Genomic DNA, 21,322 nt, shown 5'->3' with positions numbered 1-21,322 from the left:
TTCTGATTCTGAATTGATGGTCAATGCGAGTGGACATGCACGTTGCACGAAGGATCTTATTTTTTATAGTAGGGTTAGTAATACATTTTATGAGAAAATGCATAGACAACGTATTTTTTGACGCAACTTAAAAGTAGGTAGAGGTACGTTAGCTTTCATAAAAGAAACTGTGACTAAATGATAATAGCTTTAAAAAATACACGCACCGCGATTTTGGACAGCCTAAGCAGCTTGACACGAGTGTTGTGTGAGTGAAATTCCAAATTGATTTAGCGTATTTCCGTTTTGAACGCAATGTAGTCGATGACCTATTAAAACATGCAGTACGTGGCCTACATTTTTCACGCCTTTCGGTTCGTATTTCGTTCTCCAGCGTTCTTATTGGCAAATGCCGCAAGTAGATTTGCTGCTGAGCTATTTTAAGGTCGGGGCTCGCTACGCCCGGCGTTTATTAAACTGTCGGTGATATGGGCTCCAAAATAAAAAGTATTTTAATAACGCAGGGCCTAACGAAAAAATTTCTCTTAACTATGAAAGCATAGCGTTGGCGTTAGCAATGATGCGACCAGTGCGACTTTAGGTCGACATTCCCGCATTGTTTACATTTGTTAGTCGTAATGTGTTACGCCATTCCATAACTGTGTTTAAAGTTCTCCAAAGAACAAGAAAATCAAATTTGTTAGTAACTTTGCGATAAGTAATACAATCGTCCGTGATCAAACTAAGAGAGGGCAAGAGGTTCCGAGGTAAAATATTTACATAAATAAGGAATGACAATGGTCCTACGATGGACCCTTGGGGGGCAGCTGAGGTGACAGTGCTGAGAGAAAATTTAGCTTTGTTATTAGTGGCAACCTGAGTCCAGTTCATTAGAAAACATTCCCTCCGGGGCAAAATATTGGGGTCGAGTTCAAGCTTTTCAAGCTGGAGAAATTAAACCTTGAGTAAAATCTTGTGAAGTTTTTTTTTCTCTTAAATATATATAAAAATAATAAATTTGGGATTCTCGGTCAAGATCGGAAAGTAAATCGTTAGTAAAAACACCAGTCCTTCGCTAACGACTTCATGATATATTTGAACTCGGTGTCCAATTCAAATACACCATAAAATGATTTGTTGATAGGGGTTAGTGTTGCTCAAAATAATCCCTTCATATACATAATTACATAAACGTGTGTTTGTGCTGGCTTAGTTTTGCGAAACGTACATTTGTGAGACTAGCATTTTATTTTTAACAATTAGCTGACCATCTCCCGCGACCAGGCAGTCCTGTGTGTCGGACCTGTCCTATAACAAAAAAAAAAAAAAAATACTTCTTTGAGATGGGAAATCCGCTTACTCTAGTTTTCCGGCGCGGACATTGGACACAAAAGGACCACAGGCTTCAGAAGTAGCAAAACAGAACAAACGAAAACCCTGCATCATCATTCTGGAATAAAAATTTAGTTATGCATCAGTAGTGTGATGTATTTCCAATAACTACTGATCTCCCAAAGAAGTTATATTCAAACTAGGGATACTAGTGTACAAAAATAATCCATCTCAATTACGCCTTACTTTCGGAAAGCGATGTGTAACTTGGAAATTACATTCCTTAAGAGCTAGCTGGTCCATTTAAATTTGCCAAGAATAAGGGTATTCAAACAGGAAGTCCATAGCCAGAGCAAAATACCTATCAGCCATTATGTTTCACTTGACAAAAACCGAACCACTAGAAAAAAACATAACGCAGTGTGCGAACTTGTTTGCCCCAAGAATGTTTTGAAGTGCCGCTACTTTCCACGTACGCGGTGTTGCGGATTCAAACAAACTTACCAAAGTGCTTCTTAACAAAAAATACCTTTAAACGTTTATTTCCTACGCAGACTCACTTTACACCGAGGACGTGAGTTAGAAAGAATTGCGTCTCGATCATTCAATTTCTACCAACTTTCACGAATAACCCCACACATTGTTTTATCGTTGTCTTACTACACAGCGCCTAGTTGTCTTTTTTTTTTTCTTTTTCCACATTGCGTACCTAATGTGCGGTGCCAGCTTGCTTTACCATTATTTTTTGTGTTAAGATGTTTTCATTTGTTATTGCTTATTAGTTATAATTTACGTTACGCAACACTGCATGATTTTAGTTGCCTTGGCTTCTCATAAGTGGCTAGGAAGTCAAGTAAGTAGTAAAACAAATTAATTGTTTTCGCACTGTAATTTGTTTGTTCATTATTTGTTCGTCCAAGGTGAAGTAAACGGTGTTCTACATTTCTCACGTTCTCGTCTTTTTTACTTACTTTAATAATAGCACTATGAGACCTGAGTTCCGAGTATGATACGAGTAAATTGTATTATTTTGCAACACCACCAACATTTTAGTGTTTTTTTATCACATTACTTCAAAACAAAAGAGATCTATTCGTGTCAGTAGGAGGCGTAAAAGCCTCTGAGGCTCAGGCTTTTAGTGATATACACTTGTGTTAGTAAGCACTGAAGCAATATAGCGGATGTGACTTTTAATAAATGTGGGCGACTTTATTCTTGTATGCGCCATATTTCCCGTATTCTGCAAGATGTGGATTTCAAAAAATATTACACGGCCACAGCCTTCCGCAGTTTGGGGGGAATATGCAACGTGTGCTTTACATTACGATGTTATATTCCCGCGATAAACCTTTTTGTGATTTTTCAGGGGGCGGAATTCGAAAAACTTAGGTTCTCGCCGAACTTACGTTGTTTACAGCATCCTGAATACGGCCGCTATAAGTCTCGAGAAGAAATCAGACGCCCTAATCAGAATGGAAATATTTTGATCTGTTCTTTTCATCCTGGCAATGAAAGAAACTCGATGTTTCTGGGGCATGTGCTGTGTCCATTTGTGGGCGCTGTTGGTTTCACAGTAGATCAGTGGTGCGTCTAATGTCGTCGCCCTGTCATAGTATGGGAGCTTTTAAAGTTCCCACGGTTTCGTAGAAGGGTAATGAGGCAGACGTCCAGTGTATTTTCGCCTGCCAGAGGATATCGCTCTAACGTGACAATTTCATCAAAAAATATATAATTTTAATGAATTGTTCTTATTTTGTTTCTTTATTAATACTGTTAACCTCTTTCGAGGTTGTTACAGGAGTGGATGAAACATAATATCACACAGTTTGCACTTGCTGCAATAACTTGGAACAAAAATCTAAGAAGTTAGTAGTATTTACGACATCAGGTGGCAAACTATTCCAATCAATAATTGTTCGAGGAAAGAAGGAGTATTTAAATGCGTCATTTTTATAACTATATGGCTTTATTGTTCTGCTGTGAAAACGCCTAGTAGACCTGGGGCAAAAAAATGTAATGTAATCATCTTTGTCTTTTCCAAGCTCGTCGTTAACGATAAGGTAGAGGAATTTTAGACGATTCATTGTCCTTCTTTCCTGTAGGGTTTCCAGGCCCGCCTCAGCACAAAGTTTTGTGGGCGACACATAAGAGGAATACATATTGTACACAAAACGCACCGCATTCACAGTTAGCTTGCTCTTATAAAATTATTAACCCAAGTAGGGTACGTTGCGTTCTGGTGAAAGATCGAAATACCCTTCCGTAATGCGTCAATGATACTGAACCGCTGAACCGTGTATATGTCTGTTGGGAAGTGAGGGGAACGCGACAGAACAGCACACGACAAAACAGCACGCGACAAAACAGCATGGTCAAAACAGCACGCGTCCAAACAGCACAGCGTCAAAACAGCACGGCGACAAAACAGCACGCGTCAAAATAGCACGCGACAAAACAGCACAGCGTCAAAACAGCACGGCGACAAAAGAGCACGCCCCAAAACAGCACGGCGTCAAAACAGCACAGCGACAAAACAGCACGTATGTAGCAACTTCGAGCGCGCTCTTCACCTCTCTCTCTGCGCGAATAATTTTGAACCTCCTTGACCCTTTCATTTTTTGGTGCTAGGTTATAAAGGAGGGAGGCATACTTGAAGAGATTGGGTAGTTAGAGGTTATATATCTTCGCGTCGATGTTGGCCGCGTTGCCTGGTCTTTTTTTGTAGGACCAGCGAAAGCGGAAAAGTTATTGGGAACAAGAAATCCATAAGTTCAAGTTATGAAGCGTCTGGTTTGCGGCGGTCCGGTGAGGTTCCGTAGTACTCGCCGTTTCGTAATTACCACCTAAGCGTAAAACGCCCCCCCCCCCCCGCCCCCCACCCCCACCACCCCCCCCCCCAAAAAAAAAAAAAGAAAAGCGGGAGATGCGTTGATTACAGATGCATTGTTAGAACCGGTAAGATAAGGTGACTTTAATGTCGAGCGTATTCAAGGTGTACCATTGGCACCGATTCTGTGTGGTTCATTCGCTGTGAATAAACTGTCCGGGAAACACGCGGCTGCAGCTTGCAGTCGAGAAGTCGTTTTAAATTAAATTTACAGATTATTTCCGACGAAGGCCTCGATCGAGTGAAAACCGGTATAGCAGAAACATGCCACAGCCTCAATACTGCTGCCGTACAGCATGGGCTGAACACACTGTTGCCGCACACGCTTTCTGTTGTTGTTGTTTTTTAACAACTAACGACAACACTAACCCGTCCAATTAATTCGTTATTATTATTTTTTTTTTTTTTGTAGACGACATTGCCAGCAAACTTGCGCGTCAAAATTAGCAGAACTGCTCGAAAAATAGCCAGAATACGCACAAGTAAAGGCTTCGGTACTGTCCAGGGAGCCTTCATGTGCCCACCGAGTATACTCCCCACCCCGAACTTGGTCCCAAGAAAACGGATTTGACGAATTGGCCGTCGACGAGTTGGCTTTCGACGAATTGGCCTTGACCCTCCATTATTTTACAGTGCCTACTTTGAGATATGCATTATTTTTGACCTACATACGCTATATTTAGGGTTCAGCATTTTCGGCTTAAACCGAATAAAACCGGTAAAAGTACGCCGAATTATTTTTTATCAAATTCGGTTTTAATAGAAAAAGGTCAGTATTTTCGAGGAAGTTCGGAGAGGCAGAGAGGCATTACTGACCGTATGTCACTTCCTTTCGCAGTTTTCAGCTTGTCTCCGAGATCGGTTCAATGTTTAACAAAAGCTCCGGGGGCCCAGGGGTCTTCAGAACGAAATCTGGGTCCTTCACCTGATAGGGAGTTGTGTTGCGAATTCTTTGTTGAAAGAAGAAATTTTCATCGTGAACTGAACAATGAAAATCAAGAACGTCCATAAATGCCCCACATTTTTAACAGCTCTATAGCTTCCGTCTACTAGAGGAGGGCAGGCATACGATTGCTTTATTGTCGTTTCTGTGGTCGGCGCGAATTTACCACCCTTTCTAGTCGCGAAAATGGGGAAAAAACGCACTAAGTACAATGCTTGCAAATTTCTGGATCTTGAAATTTGGCTCTCCGACCGAAATGGTAGTGAAGCTCATGTTCGTCCAGTGTACGTACAAACGAAAGCACACGACGATAATATCAGATCACGATAGGGTCCCAGTGCGCCTTGCAAAACAGGTCACGTCGGCTGCCACAGACAGAAATAATTAAGAAAATCAATACCTGGTTTATTCACTATACATTTCAAACAAACGCTTTTAAAGACTGCATTTTCGGCAGTATACTGGTTTCCGTCAATAAACCGAAAAGAACCGAGGAGTTTATGAGTCTACAAATATACACAGCAATAAACCGAAAATTTGTTTCGAATAAAAACCGAAAAAAATAAGCCGAATTTAGAAATAATAAAAACTGAAAATGCCAAACCCTAGCTATATTGTCAATGTCCTGTTTTAAGACCGTGCTGTTTTGAGACCGTGCTGTTTTGACGCTGTGCTGTTTTGACGTTGTGCTGTTTTGGCAAGTGCTCTTCTGTCGCTGTGCCGTTTTGACGTTGTGCTGTTTTGTCGCATGCTATTTTGACGCGTGCTGTTTTGTCGCTGTGCTGTTTTGACGCTGTGCTGTTTTGACGCGTGCTGTTTTGACCGTGCTGTTTTGTCGCGTGCTGTTTTGTCGTGTGCTGTTCTGTCATGGTGCCATGTCTGTTCATTGGATATCGTATGCGACTGCCCATTACCTGATTTATGTCGAACATATTTTCAAGGTTTCCCGATGGGCTGCCGCACTGCTGCTTGGTGTGGAAGTCCTCGGGGCTGTAAGGAACGGCCTCGTAGTGACCTTCAGCGTCGTAGCTGCTGCCCGCTGTTCCGTTCGCGCTCCCCGAGGCTGCCGTCATGTGGTTGATCACGGTGTCCACATAGATCCTGCACAAAGCATAGAACGCATTAAAGAAACAATTAAATAATAACATTTTTTTTTTAATGAGACTGGTTAAATTACGTGTACCAGAAAAGCGAACATTTGGAAATAATAAAAAAAAATATTTTACTCAATACTCTTGTCGCGAGAGTTATTTTTAGTGCGATGAGATGTCGAAAGGCGATTCTTTTTCGAGAGAGAGAGAGAGATTTTGGGGGTTTATGGCGCAATAGCTACAAGGCCATCTGCGCCAAACTAATAGAAGGTTTGTACTATAAAACAGGTTATACAAAACGGGTAACCAAAAAGCTATAATCGGTGTAAAAGGCCAATACAACCAAGAAATTCTATTACTCGTTCAAAAGAGACCAGAGGCTTCTCTCCCAGAAGGAGAGCAGAATGAAATGGGATATGATGTTGAAAAAATTCAGGGAAATGAATCCGGCGTTTGGGCTCAAGACCAGGGCACAACCACAAGATATGCAAAACAGTGAGCCTATCACCACACTGATCGCAGACTGGTGGATCTTCTCCCGAAAGCAGATGCCTATGGGTTACAAAAGAGTGTCCGATTCTCAGACGGCACAACAACGTTTCATGAAGTCGGCTCTTGCATGAAGAGCTTTCCCAAACTCCCAAAGCCGGTTTGGTAACATGAAGCTTGTTACTGCACTCCATGACCCATTCCAATTGCCAAGAATGAAGAATCGAGGACTTCACCAAGGGCCTAATATCTTGATAGGGTAAACAGGACGGAGATTGTGGAAGGTTACCGGCAGACCCTGCAAGCTTGTCGGCTTCTTCATTGCCTTGTATGCCAATGTGACTGGGTAGCCAACAAAATTTTATATTTTGACCTCCATGCAAAGCAGTGTTAAGTTTATATCGAATCTGTTGTACAAGCATATTTTTAGTATTTTTAGGAGAGCAAACTGCAAGAATCACACTTTGAGAGTCAACAAACAGGACCGCCCTCAGTATTTTCCTATTGATAATGCATTCGATCGCCATTGATACCGCATAGAGTTCCGCCGTAAAAATGCTGGCGACACAATCGAGTCGTTGAACCTTGGAGAAGCGTTCTGAATACACAGCGCAACCGACAAAAGAAGAAGTCTTTTCACCATCTGTATAAACATGAAGATAACCATCATCCTTAGTTTGCAGTTCACCAAACTCTTGCATAATTACAGCATGGGAAGTGCCGTGCTTGTTGAACTTCGCAAGAGACCAGTCAGGTTCAACTCGCTGTGCTTTCCAAGGTGGAATACCGTTGACTTTCCTAACGAGGCCGACCTGGCCCAGAGGAAGGTGCAGAGAAGTGCGAAGACGTTCAATACGGAAGCTTAACGGAGTCACAATGCTCGGTTTATTTTCAAAAAGGCGAAAGAACCTTGACCTTGTAAGTGAAGAGTATGTCGGATGCTGGGGGTCGGCCAGAATCTTATAAGCATATGTTAGACTAAGATATGTACGTCGTTTGTTCAGGAACAGCTCATTGGATTCTGCATACAAACTAAGGACGGGCGACGTCCGGAAGGCTCCTGTTGCCAGTCGCAAGCCGAGATGGTGAACTGGGTTCAACATTTTAAGGGCAGAAGGCCGAGCCGATCCATACACTACTGCACCGTAGTCAAGACGGGATCGTACAAGGGCGTTGTATAACTGCAGGATACATTTTCTATCAGACCCCCAAGACTTGTGAGATAAAACTTTCAAAAGGTCTGTGGACTGAAGGCATTTTTGCTTCAGAGCTTTAAGGTGGGAAATAAAGTTAAGCTTTTTATCAAAGATTACACCAAGAAATCGGTGCTCCTTTCTAACTGGAATAGGTGTCCCATTTAATTTCAGGGAGGGATCCAAAGACAGCCCACGTCGCAAAGAAAAAGGAACACAGACCGTTTTTGAAGCAGAGAACTTGAACCCATTTTCGTCGGCCCACTTGGACAATTTGTTTATGGCTAACTGCAACTGGCGCCCACAACTAGAAAGGTCACAGGACGATGATGAAATCTGTATATCATCAGCATAAAGAGAATACGAAATAGATGGTGGCAGCAGTCGTGCGAGTGAATTCATTGTTAGCAAAAACAAAGTCACACTTAAAACACCCCCTTGAGGGACTCCATTTTCTTGAACAAAGGAATCAGATAGGGCTGAGCCGAGACGAACTTGGAAAGTCCTGTCTGTCAGATGTTCCTTTATGCTTCGCAGCATACGGCCCCGGATATTACAGGTATACAGGTTTCGGAGAATCTCATACCTCCACTATGTGTCATATGCCCTTTCTAAGTCGAAAAAACCGTAACACAGTGCTGCCTGTTTACAAATGCCTCACGTATCACAGTCTCCAGGCGAACTAAGTGGTCAAGGGTAGATCGACCTTGGCGAAATCCACATTGATTGTTATCAAAGACCCTCTGGCTTTCTAACATGTAGACCAGTCGCCTGTTTATAAGCCTTTCATATGTTTTCCCAAGGCAGCTTGTGAGTGCAATTGTGCGATAGCTTGATGGTTGTGAGGGGTCTTTGTTAGGCTTTAGGAGGGGGATGATATGTGCGTGTTTCCAAGCCTGAGGGAAACATGCCTTTTTCCACAAAAGATTAAAAAACAGGAGAAGGTTTTCAAGGGATTCTGGAGAAAGGCGGCGCAGCATTTCATAATGAATTCCATCAGGACCAGGGGCAGAGAGCTTTGTAAAATTAAGAGCCATCTCAAGCTCGCATCGCGTAAATGGTTGGTTATACGATGCCGAGTTTCCTCCCGACATGACAAGCTTTTGTCGTTCCGCACGAGCTTTTAACTGTCCGAAGGTAACACTGTAGTTGGCCGAACTAGATGAATTATAAAAATGTTCCCCGAGTATGTTACCAATATCTTTTAGAGACGAAGAAGGAGCATTAAATGTTGGAATGGCAAAGTACCTGTAATCCCCATTTACTTTCCTGTATCTGTCCCAGGCCTCCTTGGCTGGGACAAAGCTGGTTAAAGAAGAGAGATACTTCATCCACGACTTCCGCTTTGCCTGCTTCCTAGTCCAACGAGCCTTGGCTTTTCGTCGCTTGAACTCAACAAGGTTGCTTGAAGTGGGGTATCTGCGAAATCTGCCCCATGCCCTATTTTGGTCCGCCCGGGTTGTGGCACACTCCTTATTCCACCAAGGTTTACATTTTTTGGGTACATTACCAGATGTTTGGGGAATGGACTGCTGAACAGCCTTTAGTATCTGCTCAGTAACATAAAGTGTAGCGTTCTCGGGGGACATAGAAGAAAGAAGCGAAGGATCTGAAGTGGAGTGAAGATTAAAAAGTGCCCAGTCTGCCTTGTCTAACTTCCACCTAGGAACCCGCTTTAAAAGATTAGGCAATGGAACGGTACTTTCTAAAACAACTGGATAATGATCACTTCCAAAAGGGTCATGAAGAACCTTCCATGAGAAGCAAGAAAGTAATGAAGGTGAAGCGATAGAGAGATCAATACAATACAATACAATACAATACATGTGAATGTGAATGAGTTGTGTGCCGCACTAAAAAAAGTTGGTTCTTTCCCGTTAAGAAGACACAGCCCAGAAGACAATAAAAGACGTTCAATCACACCGCCACGGGAGTCCTGACGGGTACTACCCCACATGGGATGATGAACGTTAAAATCACCCAAAATTAAAAGCGGTTGAGGAAGTTGTCCTACAAGTCCCTGCACCTCTTGAATATTCAAAGGAACATTTGGTGGTAAGTATAAAGAAACAAGCGTTACAAGGCGGTCCACGATGAGACGCACTGCAACAGCCTCCAGAGGTGTGCGGAGCGGAACTTGAGAGCAAGCGACTCCACTCTGCACAACTACTGCAACGCCACCAGAAGGAGTGGAAGCGGGACGGTCTTTCCTAAAAACCTGATGGCGCCTTAAAATGTTAAAAGAATTAGAGTGAAGATGGGTTTCTTGCAAGGCAAGAGCGATGGGTCGAAGATCATCCATGAAATGATTGACATCATCAATATTCCTTAAAATACCGCGACAGTTCCATTGCATAAAATGTAACTTCGTCATCTATTAAAAAAGTGTGTAAATATGTAAATATAAGAGATAAAACCTAGCAAAATATATAAAGCTATGGAGAGCCAACTCGAGCTAGGCGGAAGATGTGACCACAATACAGCAGCTATTGGGGTTATCACTTGGGCGCTACTACAGGTTGCTTCTTTTTAGATTTACGAGAAGGTGTTTCCCATTCCATACCATCCTGGTCGGACCCAGGAGTAGACTGACTGTCAGCACCAGTTGGTATGTCCATGTCCTGGGAAGTGTCCGATGGATGGAGTACGACGGAGCTGGTTCGGCCTGGCACGCGCGGGGGAAAACCCCGGCCACGACCGGATGGGGGAGTGGCGGATGAGCTGGGCGAGGGGTCACCCAAGCTCGTCTTGACACCTCCTTTCACAGGAGCTGCATGGGTACCATGCTGGTCCTTCGGTAGGGGGACCCTCTCCACCGAGTAGGAGCGAGAAGCTCGCTCCTCCCTAGGAGGGGACCTAGGAGAGGGGGAAGGCGCGGCTGCTGCCGGCCTGTCCTTGGATGGAAGGGCAGCACGTGTGCTACCACCAGGGACTGGGGGAAGCTGCTGCTGCCTCTGTTGGGAAGCTGGGGCCCCGCGGTCGGCCGCCAAGATCTCGGGAGAGACCTGGGTGGCCCTCGACTCCGAGCGTGGTGCTGGGCCCCTGCGCACCACGTCGGCAAAACTCCCCTTTGACACAAAGGAGAATCGCTTCTTTGCTTCTGAATACGATAGGTTCTCCTTCACTTTAATGGTAAGGGCGTCTTTTTCTTCTTTAAACGAGAGACAGGTACGATAGTAAGCGGGGTGTGGTCCACCGCAATTAACACAGTGGGCCACAGCCTCCTCACAAATGTCATAAACATGGCCCTGACTGCCACACTTTGCACATGTCTCCTTTCCTCGGCATCTGCGTGCTCCGTGACCAAAACGTTGGCAACGGAAGCACCGCTGGGGGTTGGGGACGTAAGGGCGAATGCGGCAGTTCAGATATCCTGCCTTGACGGTCTCAGGGAGTGTGTGCTTTTCAAAGGTCAGAATAACATGTTTGGAAGGAACCTGTTCACCATTTTTCCAAAACATGGTGCGTTTAACAGCAACAACGCCGGAACTTTTGAGTCCCTCCAGGAGTTCTTCTTCACTTGTGTCCAAAAAGTCGTCCTCAGAGAGGACTCCACGAATGGTGTTAAGTGTGCGATGAGGACCCACCGATAGCTTTACGTCAACAATGGTGGTCAGGTTGAGGAGTGCTTCGCTTTGTTTTTTTGTGTTTACTTCCACAAGGAGGTCTCCAGAGTACAGTTTTTTTGCCTTGTAGGAAAACCCTACAAGGTGCTCTAGAACTTTGGCTACAATGAAAGGTGACATCTTTGCAACTGACTTCTGTTCATCAAGAGAGTGAACAACAAAAAACTTTGTGAAGGATTCTATCTCAGCATCTTTGTCAATGGTTTTGTGTTCAAGACAACGCCTTTTAAGGGCGTGCCCTGAACGGGGTTTAGAGGGGTGGGGTGCCATAGGAGGGCAAAGAGTGTTCAGAATCCGCGGTGCACCGCCCACCACCGAGCCCAACAAGGGGTTAGGTAACGCACCATAACAAGAAGGGCTTGGCTGGAGACGTTACGCTAACAGTGCTGCCGGGAAACTATACCCAAGTGTGGGTCAAGACAGACGTCCATCACCACCCATGGTTAGCCCTTGCCGCCAAAGAGGGGTGAAAAGGAGTAAGGTAAGTGAGAGAGAAGTAAAAGAACCAGGAAAGGTAAAAGTGAAAGATCGGAGGGGATAGTAGAAGAAAGGGCGACTAGACTGAATTATCCTGGCCGGGCCTTACCAGGACTCCCGTCTATAAGAAGCGGGGGCCAAAGTGGTGTATTGCCTCACCCGGGGGGCCCCGAAAGGTCCAAACCTGCCCCGGGCTCGGCTCAACCACCAGGATGCCCTTTTCCCCAGACACGGGAAAGCCACGTATAGCCAGACGTGGGCGGGCGAACCCGCATGGCTCGGGGTCCGTGGAGACGCCACTCTCCAAACACCTGCTTTCACAGGTGCCCCCTGTGGGGTCTTTTTCGAGACGTCGCCCCCTGGTCAACGTCTTTTACCTTTGGTACGCCTTTGTTTTATGCTGTTCTCTCGTTTCATTTCATAATAGAAGCATGTTTTTTAATCTCTCTAACGTTTCTTGTGGCATAAATCTTGCGCTAATTATTCTCCGCAACAAAAACAAAAAAAAAAGGATTTTGTTTGTTTGTTACCTTTGTGTCCTATTTATTTACTTCATTAATACTGGAGAGTATTGTCTTTTTGAAGGAAGCGAACGCGGCGACTATCCTGAACATCCATAGTTTCGTTAACGGGGCCGAAGACCAGTAAGCCTGCGTCTTTAAAACACTTAAATATTCCTGAATTGGTGGGTTTTTTGTGTCTGTTTTACAAATACAAATAAGTATGTGTACAATCTGGTCTCACATTGGTTTCGTTAACACTTTCTGTCCTTCTTACTAAGATTGATTTTTCGAATAACAAAAAGTTTATTGAAATGCCGCCCTTGCTTTCAAACTTGCATCTGTCTTTAGTTTTGCTGGAGTTAGATCTTTGTCTGTTCTGTGGAATGAATTGAATGCCACTCATTAATTAATTTGAAGTTGCCAAACACGTTTTCCCGCAAAGCCTTTGACTTTTACTTTGGACAGCAACTTCGTTATCATTTTAAAAACTTGCTTTATTTTCGTTTATTTTTAAGCTCATCAGAACGTAAGTCAATGAGACCATATTGTCTCATTGACTTAATCTGCTTTTTTGTATCTGTTGTCATTCTGATATTAAAAAAGGTTTTTTTCCTACATTTGTAAACATTAGATTCCGGGGCGTCTTTCCAAATTCATTATCTTTAAATATTTCCCCCCGCAATATACGCTCATTTATTGAACTTTTAATATTATTTATGCCTTCTTTGTATGGTATACTTCTTTCTACTTTTCCATTCATATTTTTTCTCCGTTTTTGTGTGTGCACTTATTACACTAAATACAGCGAACTTTTAAATAAGATTCGTATGTTATTGATTTTGTTGGTGCACCAAAAAGAAGGTCTGTTGTATGCTGGCTTCAACAAATTTAAAATAAATAAATTACCTATTTGCACACCTGGCAAAAAAAAAGTTCCCGATGTCATGAAGATGGATAAAGCAACATAAAAAAATATAAACAAATATTGCTCGCGTGCAGATTTTATTATGCTATGAATATGAAAGTTTATATTTTTTTATTGTGACGTGATGGCACATACTTTCACGTGTAGTTCTATTAATATTTCGATTTTAAATTTTTTTTTTTGTAAAACACATTTTAGGTTGATGAAACTATCAAAATATGTAAATCCTACAGGGGCATCCCACAAGTTCTTGGCCAGAACCCAGAAGGGTGATAGAGGTGAATGAACTTGTGTTACGTTTTGGCGTATCATTTTTTGAGGTCCACACACAAACACACACACTTCACTTCACCGAAAAAGGAACACTTCACCGAAAAAAGGAACACTAGAAAGTTTCTGTTTCAGCTAGGGGAAGAGATGGAAATCTGATGGGGCGATATCTGGCGAGTACGGTGGATGATACAGCACATATAATCTTCAGGAGTGCATGGAAGCCGTCTCCACAGCAGCGCGGTTGTAGGGGCGCAGTGTCTTGATGGAAGAGCAGGTAATGAATCAGGGTTACGCAGTTGTTCCCCGTGACGATTTGACACTTTTGAAGCTAATCGCTAAGCAGCACGCCTTCCGAAGTCCAGAAAACCATTGCCATCCTCTTGGCTTTTGACGGAACAGACCGAGCCTTTTTCGGCGGTGGAGAGGAGTGGTGTTTCCACTATTTAGATTGGACTTTGCTACCGGGTTAAAGGTGGCGGACTCAAGTTTTGTCCACAATCAAAAATTAGGCATGAAATCCCGCGGGATCTGACCTGAGCAGCTCGAGACTGTCCCTGGATGTGGTGTAGCGGGTGCCGGAGTTATGCTTTTCCGAGACAAATACTCAATCACTAAACGTGTCTTCACTTTCTCCCTTTTAGCTCGACCGCGTGGAATTCTAGCTGTTGGCGGCAGCCCGAGAAAAACTGTATTGTGGAATGAGCCATCTATGATGTCGCGAATTCTAGGAAGTGCCCATGTGCTATAATAACCTTTCCTGTCTGTGCTCGCACTCGATTTGTGTCAGGCCCGATAACGTTTGGGACGCTCCTGTGGAAAGGATCCACGATATGCATACTTTGCCCTTGGCTGCCTAAAGCTAAGAGTAATTTCCGTTGTCTTTGCCAGCTGTGCATTTGTACTACCACGTGACCAATTTGTAGTGCAGAAGTAACAGCTCCTACTGCTCTGCATAACAATCAAAAGTTTTGGCCGGCACAGATGCGAACTGCAGAAACCTGTTTTGTATCAAGGACTGCAGGTTGTATTTTTGTTTAGTTGCGCATCAACTCCAATGCATTTGTGCTCCGAAACGCTGATTTCATAGCACTAATACATGGTGTTACTGGACGACACAATCATGGCTTAGGACAAGCAGAGACACATCTTTCTCATATTTTGTACCGTGTACGGTTAAGCATAATGTGTTTCAACTTTGTTTTATTATAGTATAATTTTACCAAAACTTTCACCTCACTTTTCAAATCCGGCGTCAATTTGAAAGTTTTCCATTAAGCATATTTTCTGAAAGAGTCCAAGAAACTGAGCCTGTGAGTAGCAAGTATATTTCCCCACCACGTTTTACATAATTTTTAATCGTAGAAAGCCATAATACCACAACCGAAACTAACCTGCAAATTTACTGGCCCGCCATCTTGTTGGGACGTCAAATGTTGTATAAACGTCACCACTTGGGCAGCTTGAGCCTGTTTCGCCCAGCGTCAGAAGCAGCCAAAAGGGCGTCGCGATCGTCCGTGGGAAATAATGGACTACGACTCATCAGGCCTGTCTGGGTGAAGCAATGACCAGCAAACGTTATATCTGCCGACAGGGGGCAAACGTTCTCTGATGAAAAATGGGTCAAAATTGGGTGCCGTGAGGGGGTCAGACGCAAAACCATGTAGCGTCGGTGGAGCGCTGAGAGATCACGTACTTTAAGTACGACCGGAGAGACGCGGTTTGTTTTTGTTGCTTTTATTCGTTTTGCGGAGAGAGCGTGCTGTTTTGTTAGCATTCGGAGGTAAGGCGGCAGTCGACCAAGAGATCTCGAAAGCTCAACCCGTTTGTTCCGTGGGCTCCGGATGGTTAAGGCATCGCGGCGGAGAGGACGACCCGTCTGGGCACCGACCGTTTCCAAATTCCGTGTTCCAGCCCGCGCGGCTCTGTTCTGCCACACTGTGTCAGTGCGACCGCCGCCCGCGAAGATTGGCAACCACACCGAACCGAAGCGCGGTTTTATTTCAGGAAGCGAAACAGCATTTTTAGCCACTTAGCATTTGATTGACCCCGGCCACCAGTAAGTTTGGCTGCGCTCAAAGCTTAGCGGAAACAAAGTATATGCGTAACCTTTATTGGAGGTAGCATTCGGTTTGGGGGCTGTAAATTAGAAACCTCTGAACTACAAAAATATTTCAAAGTGTGTTTTGCGTTTTAGATAAAAAATAGTAATGTATTCACTTATTTTTGCTGGCTTTTATGCGGACACAGGATCAAAGGTTGCAATGCATAATGAAGATTTGCTCTGCCTGACGAGGCTGTTACCCGTTTACACTGCTCAGCGTGCAGCAGTAATCAATCTCATAGGGTATACAGTTTCTAAGCCGGGAAAACGTACCTGACCCCAGCCCTGTTGCAACGCCGTACCATGTCTTGGAACTCTCTTTCATCGCCTATACGGTTCTGCAATTTATAGCTGACTGGCTGGTAGCCCTCGTACCAGGGTCTTTTCACCTCGTCCCCGAAGAGGATGACGTGCTCGTGGACTGGAGACGTCTGCACGAAGTAAAGATAATGGGGTCACCAGGAATGTTTATATCAACATCCAACTCAACTTGGAATAAGAAGAAATTAGTAAAAAAATTATAATGCAAACTGGAAAGCGTGCGCCCTTTCAAGATATAATAAATGTTTATCTTGCAAAAACGGCCATGCACCCGCAACGCTGGCACTAAGGCGAAGCCTTCATCGCGTGGTCAATTGTGCGGTCACATCGCCTGGCGGTTCTTCCTCTTAGCCGATTACAGTTTCTGATTTTTCTTATTGATAATTCTATACCAAATCACCGAATGTCCATACGTGCCCCATGCTTGTAGATAACACACCGTAGTCATTACATCATTTCATTTTGTTCTCTCTTGTATTACAGTCTTGGTCCCATTGGCCTTTATGTTTCTTAAACATTCACCACGATATATATCTTAAAAATCAACATTTCTCTTTATTCTAACAAAAGTTTCGCACTCCTGATCATCATAGTTGAAAATCTTAGAGATATTTTCTAGTGAAATCAGAAATTGTATGTGTCGTATGCGAGTTCTAATACCATCCTTTATGTATTTTCGTGTTTATTGGCCTCATTTATACCATTTGTTTTGTGTTAGTAAAAGTATATTAAAAACATTACGATGTACATTTCTAAACCATACGAGAATTAAGTGTTCAAAGCGTGTTTCCGGAAGTATTAGTGCTGGAATTTAAGCATGGGCCCCCAAAAACGAACTTCGTTATTTTACTGAAAAAAAAAAATGCAGACATGTACAAATTACTCAAAAAAGGTAGTTAAGTTAATGAGTATCGACGCGAAAAGTAATTGGAGTAGAGTAGAAATTACGCGTTTGTAATAGTAATTGAGTAAACTACTAACTACTCTAAAAAGTAGCGAGTTACTTTGAAGTTACTTTCGAAGTTACCTTTTTATATTTTTGTGGAAGCAAAAATGAACAGCAGTTTTGATCAATGAAAAACCCTGCGAGCCTCAAATTAATGCAGTCTATTTATAGCTTGCGTTTTCGCCAAGATAGTTTATTCGCTGGCGGAAGCAATTGACTTTCAAAGTTCTTGATAGGAAAATTTTCCCCTTTTCCTTCTAAAGACGTCCCCAGCCAAGCTAAATAGATGTTCCACCGTGGCACTGAATAGAACGGCAGTGTTGAATTTGAGAAGCAGGCTGTGCAGGGTCGGGTAAGCGAGTGTCGACATCTTATGTGTCCATGACGAAACATGTGAGGTTTGTCTCGGCTAGAGGGTCTTTTATAAGAAAATCTCCGACTTGTTTCTTCGTCAAGTTGAGATTGTTATGACTGGTCCCTCTTTATTACGACGTCGTTCTGAGAGTACGCTGAGAGAGTGCACCAGACCGTCAAGGGTTCAAGTCTCGCGCCACGACGATGAGATCATCCGGACGACTGCGCGTTCCGTTGTAGTGCTAGTGCTACGCTACTGAAAAAAAAATGTTTTGGTTTAACAGAAGATGGAACCGAAGTATACTTCGCCGCTGACGCCGGTCCAACAAAAGGATCTCCCAAGGGTAACTCGCAATCCTCGCCGGCGACATACAATGTTCTGACGCGCCTGACACGCCTGACAAGTGAATCGTTTTTAACGAAGAGGAAGTCTCCCAGGCATGGGTGGTCGGAAGGACGCGAAGGATTACGTCAACAAGCATCGTCGCTCATATACAGTTGCAGCTGGAAGCGGGAACGTGGTCCCATGAACGGATTATCCGTGCCAGGGTTTGTGCGCGGGGGAGTCCGGCTTTGCAAAAGCGTATGTGCTGACGACAAGGCGACCATGGGAACAGGCGCCCAGCTGCGAGGTCATTCCAGTGGCGCCTCCCGTGGAACCTACCGCTTGAGTCAGAACTCACTAAAGACAAAAAACAATTCTCGGAGTGTCCCCGTATTTCATGGTTGCAGCTGGAAACGCGGTGCCTGCGTGCATTACCGGATTAGGTCAATACCCGACCAAGGCTTGTTAAGCATCTCTTCCTGCGTTCGTGCGTGCCGGTGTTATGTTTTGGCTGCTCGTCGCCACCTTGACCCAAGGACGCCTTCCCGAACAAGGGGGCCCTTGTTAGGGAATGCCACTTCATCTGCCGGCGTCTTATTCATTTCTGCGCTTAAACTTTCGTGATGGGCAAAATTAGCACTATATAATTTCGAAAGTAGTTAGTAATTTGAGTAGAAGTTACCTGAAAAAGTAGTTAAATTAAACTACTAATTACCCAAATCAAGTTGTAATTGAAAGTTACCAAGTTACTCGAAAAAGTAGTTAAACTACAGTATTTTGAGTAGAGTAATTGAACTACGTCCAAGTCTGCTTGAATGAAAGACGTTTACAACACCCTGTAACGCCGCATTGGAGCGCAGCTCTTGAAGAGGTGGGGAGAAGGAGGGTATATCCCTCCTCCCTCCTCCTCACCTCCTCATCCTCCCTGCTAATCCTCCTCCCCCTCTTCCTCCTCCTCCTTCACCTCCTCCTCCCCTCCTCTCCTCCTCCTTCCTCCTCCTCCTTTCTCCTCCTTCTCCCCCTCCTCCCCTCCTCCTGCTTCCTCCCCCCTCCTGCCCCTCTTCCTCCTCCCCTCCCCCTCGTCCTCCTCCTCCTCTCCATCCTCCTCCCCTCCCCTTCGTCCTCCTCTCCCTTCTCCTCCTCCCCGCGCGGTGCATTATGGGACATTTCCTATGATGCACCGCGCGGTTACGCCGACGGCGACGCCGTTCATGCCGGAAACGGGCGCCTAAGAGCTGCGCTCTAAAATAAAGTACGCCCGCCAGTGCTCAGTCTCCACCCAAATGTAGCGCTGGCAATCTGTGCCAGATGCAAAAGTTTCCGAATAAACTGTTATCTCAGTAAAAGGTATAAGTGATTTTCAGGAACTTTCAATGGGAAAATATGGTCCGCTCTTGGTAGTTTGCGACATTCAACCTCACGTATTCGTGGGCTTTTCTGCCATTGAAAATATATGTAAATATCTTAAAACGCTTGTATAAAATAAGAGTTCGCTCTAAAACTTTACAAATTGAATCGGACCGCTAGCACTACAATTGTACAGAAGCTGAGCTTTCAAAGATGCGTAGTTTATATTTTGCATTTGAAAACGTCCTGTACAGTAATACACAGTAATATACACAAACGCATATACGAAATAGAGAAGTCCACAGTTATTTACCATCGTTTCCTCGTGTCGCGAAATTCCTATATATTTTATATTTGCATGGAAATAAATAGATCACATTCGGATATCACTCAAATATCAGCGGTGCTTCTTCAACTGAAATTCAAGCTGCAATGGAAGTAAATAACAAGCGCATTTTGGTTTAATCGCCTCGATACAGCACTTAGTTCTGTTGAAGCATAATCTGATTCTGGTTTCAGATACATAACACCAATGAAACAGTCTTCATACAATGAGGCAAGGGCTTTTCTAACCTAAAATAGAGACAAAACCAGGGTTACCTGAACGCCACCGTAGCCGTGTGGACCCAGGAACTCTTCGCACTCTTCAGCGATGTCCTTATATCGCCATTGAAACAGTTGTACTATCACGTCTCGGCCTTCAAAGGTGTGAGGATCCTTGTTGGAGGAACGACTCGCAGATCCTATGACCAGCACGAAGATCATCGCATAGGCAGCTTTAAGCAGTCCCCGGCGGGCCATTGTAAACGGAAGGCAGAATGTAGTTTTGTCACGGCGTCAGCCAGTTTCCAATTGCCTGCACGCAAGACAAATAAGACATATAAGACTTCCCCCCTCCTCCCTCCTTTTCCCATGAGGGCACCGTCGACACTCGGGCCTGCGTGTAACGGCGACGTGTCGATTGACACACAGCAGACCCCATTTTAAGTAGTGTACGCGTAGCTGGGAGCAGGGCCACAAGGCCACGCTCCCCTCACCCACCACCCTCTCTGTCAACCTCCCGGACGCCCCCGTCGAGCTTCAGGAAGCGAAGTCGAGCCAGTAAACGTTTTATTAAAAGTCGAAAGCCTGTCTTGTCTGTTTGCCTTCAATGCCCCTCTTTCCTTATCGTAAATTAATAACCAACACGCTCAACCATCTACACGTACAATGATGTTCAAATACGAGGAGTGGGAAATTTCAATGTGTTCGTTGCAGTCATTTAGACGCTCATTTCTTTAATAAATGTTTTCAATTAGTCACACGACCGTTGTTACGGTGCACATATAAGGTGCTTCCATAAAACTGATTTTTTTCTTTCTTGTAAGCCGGGTTTCGCCACGTTATGAACAGTGACAGCCACTTTCGCTAAGTGTTTACAAGAGGACAGTTATTTTTTTGCGCTGTTCTTAGTTCTGGTGAAGCGCTAAAGCATGTCGAGTTACTCAATCAACGACAGAACTCGCAAGTATGATTAGGAACGTATTTTAGTTCTATAAATTCAAGTTTATTCTAATTGCTTCCCTTTCGGAGTCGCCCGGGTGACATCTATTGGGGCCTTTAGCGCCGCCGACGGGTCAACTTCTCGATAGCAAGTTTGCAAGTCAGAATGAACACTTGTAGGTACAAAAAATGAGTACCAGGTTATGCTCACTTGTGGCGCTGACTACTCCGGCAGACGTAGCGCTCTGGCTTTTACATTAAATTTCTTATCTTCTGAACATAAGCGTCGCAACCGTAGCATTTGGCGCTATGGTATACCAAATTTTTCGTTTTATATTGGATGACAGCTTTTATAATGCAGAAATTGACGTCTATCTGTAGGTTTTCGATATAAAGTTGTTTTGAAGCCATTTTTTTTGTAAGTCTTATCTTAATATCTAGAAACTCTATTTCTCTGTCGGAGTCTTTGTATGTAAATTTAATATGTGAATTAAAATTGTTTGTAAAATGAATAAATTCACAAAGTTTAGCTTAGCTTCCCCTTTATTCCGAACTATAAATATGTCATCGAGAAAACATTAATAAAAAAAGGGGATTATGCAGAAAGGAGTTAAGGAGCCGATCCTCTAAAGACATCGTATAGATATTTCCATAGGACGGAGAAAAACGTGATCCCATTGCTGCGCCATGTATCTGTAAATAGTGCTCATTCATAAATGTGAAGTTAT

At 43.9% G+C, this 21,322-nt stretch overlaps 1 protein-coding gene across 4 annotated transcripts in view; it reads right to left on the bottom strand.

Annotated features, from left to right (window-relative positions):
• LOC8050818 (alpha-amylase) overlaps nucleotides 1–21,322 on the bottom strand; it is a 104,080-nt gene that overhangs the window by 8,810 nt on the left and 73,948 nt on the right. For all 4 annotated transcript variants that reach the window (XM_042292014.1, XM_029966497.4, XM_042292015.1 and 1 more), the window contains 3 exons: nucleotides 19,713–19,968; nucleotides 16,093–16,250; nucleotides 6,056–6,242 (listed from right to left, as the gene is read on the bottom strand). In XM_042292014.1, the coding sequence (XP_042147948.1) occupies nucleotides 6,056–6,242; nucleotides 16,093–16,250; nucleotides 19,713–19,913 (546 nt within the window). In that variant the 5' untranslated portion in view covers nucleotides 19,914–19,968. The remainder of the gene's footprint in view (nucleotides 1–6,055; nucleotides 6,243–16,092; nucleotides 16,251–19,712; nucleotides 19,969–21,322) is intronic.

Source organism: Ixodes scapularis, unplaced genomic scaffold (assembly GCF_016920785.2).
Source record: "Ixodes scapularis isolate PalLabHiFi unplaced genomic scaffold, ASM1692078v2 PGA_scaffold2__306_contigs__length_199485367, whole genome shotgun sequence".
NCBI lineage: Eukaryota > Metazoa > Arthropoda > Arachnida > Ixodida > Ixodidae > Ixodes > Ixodes scapularis.
The sequence above is the reverse complement of the archived record's forward strand: the minus strand, read 5'-3'. Positions and strand labels throughout refer to the sequence as shown.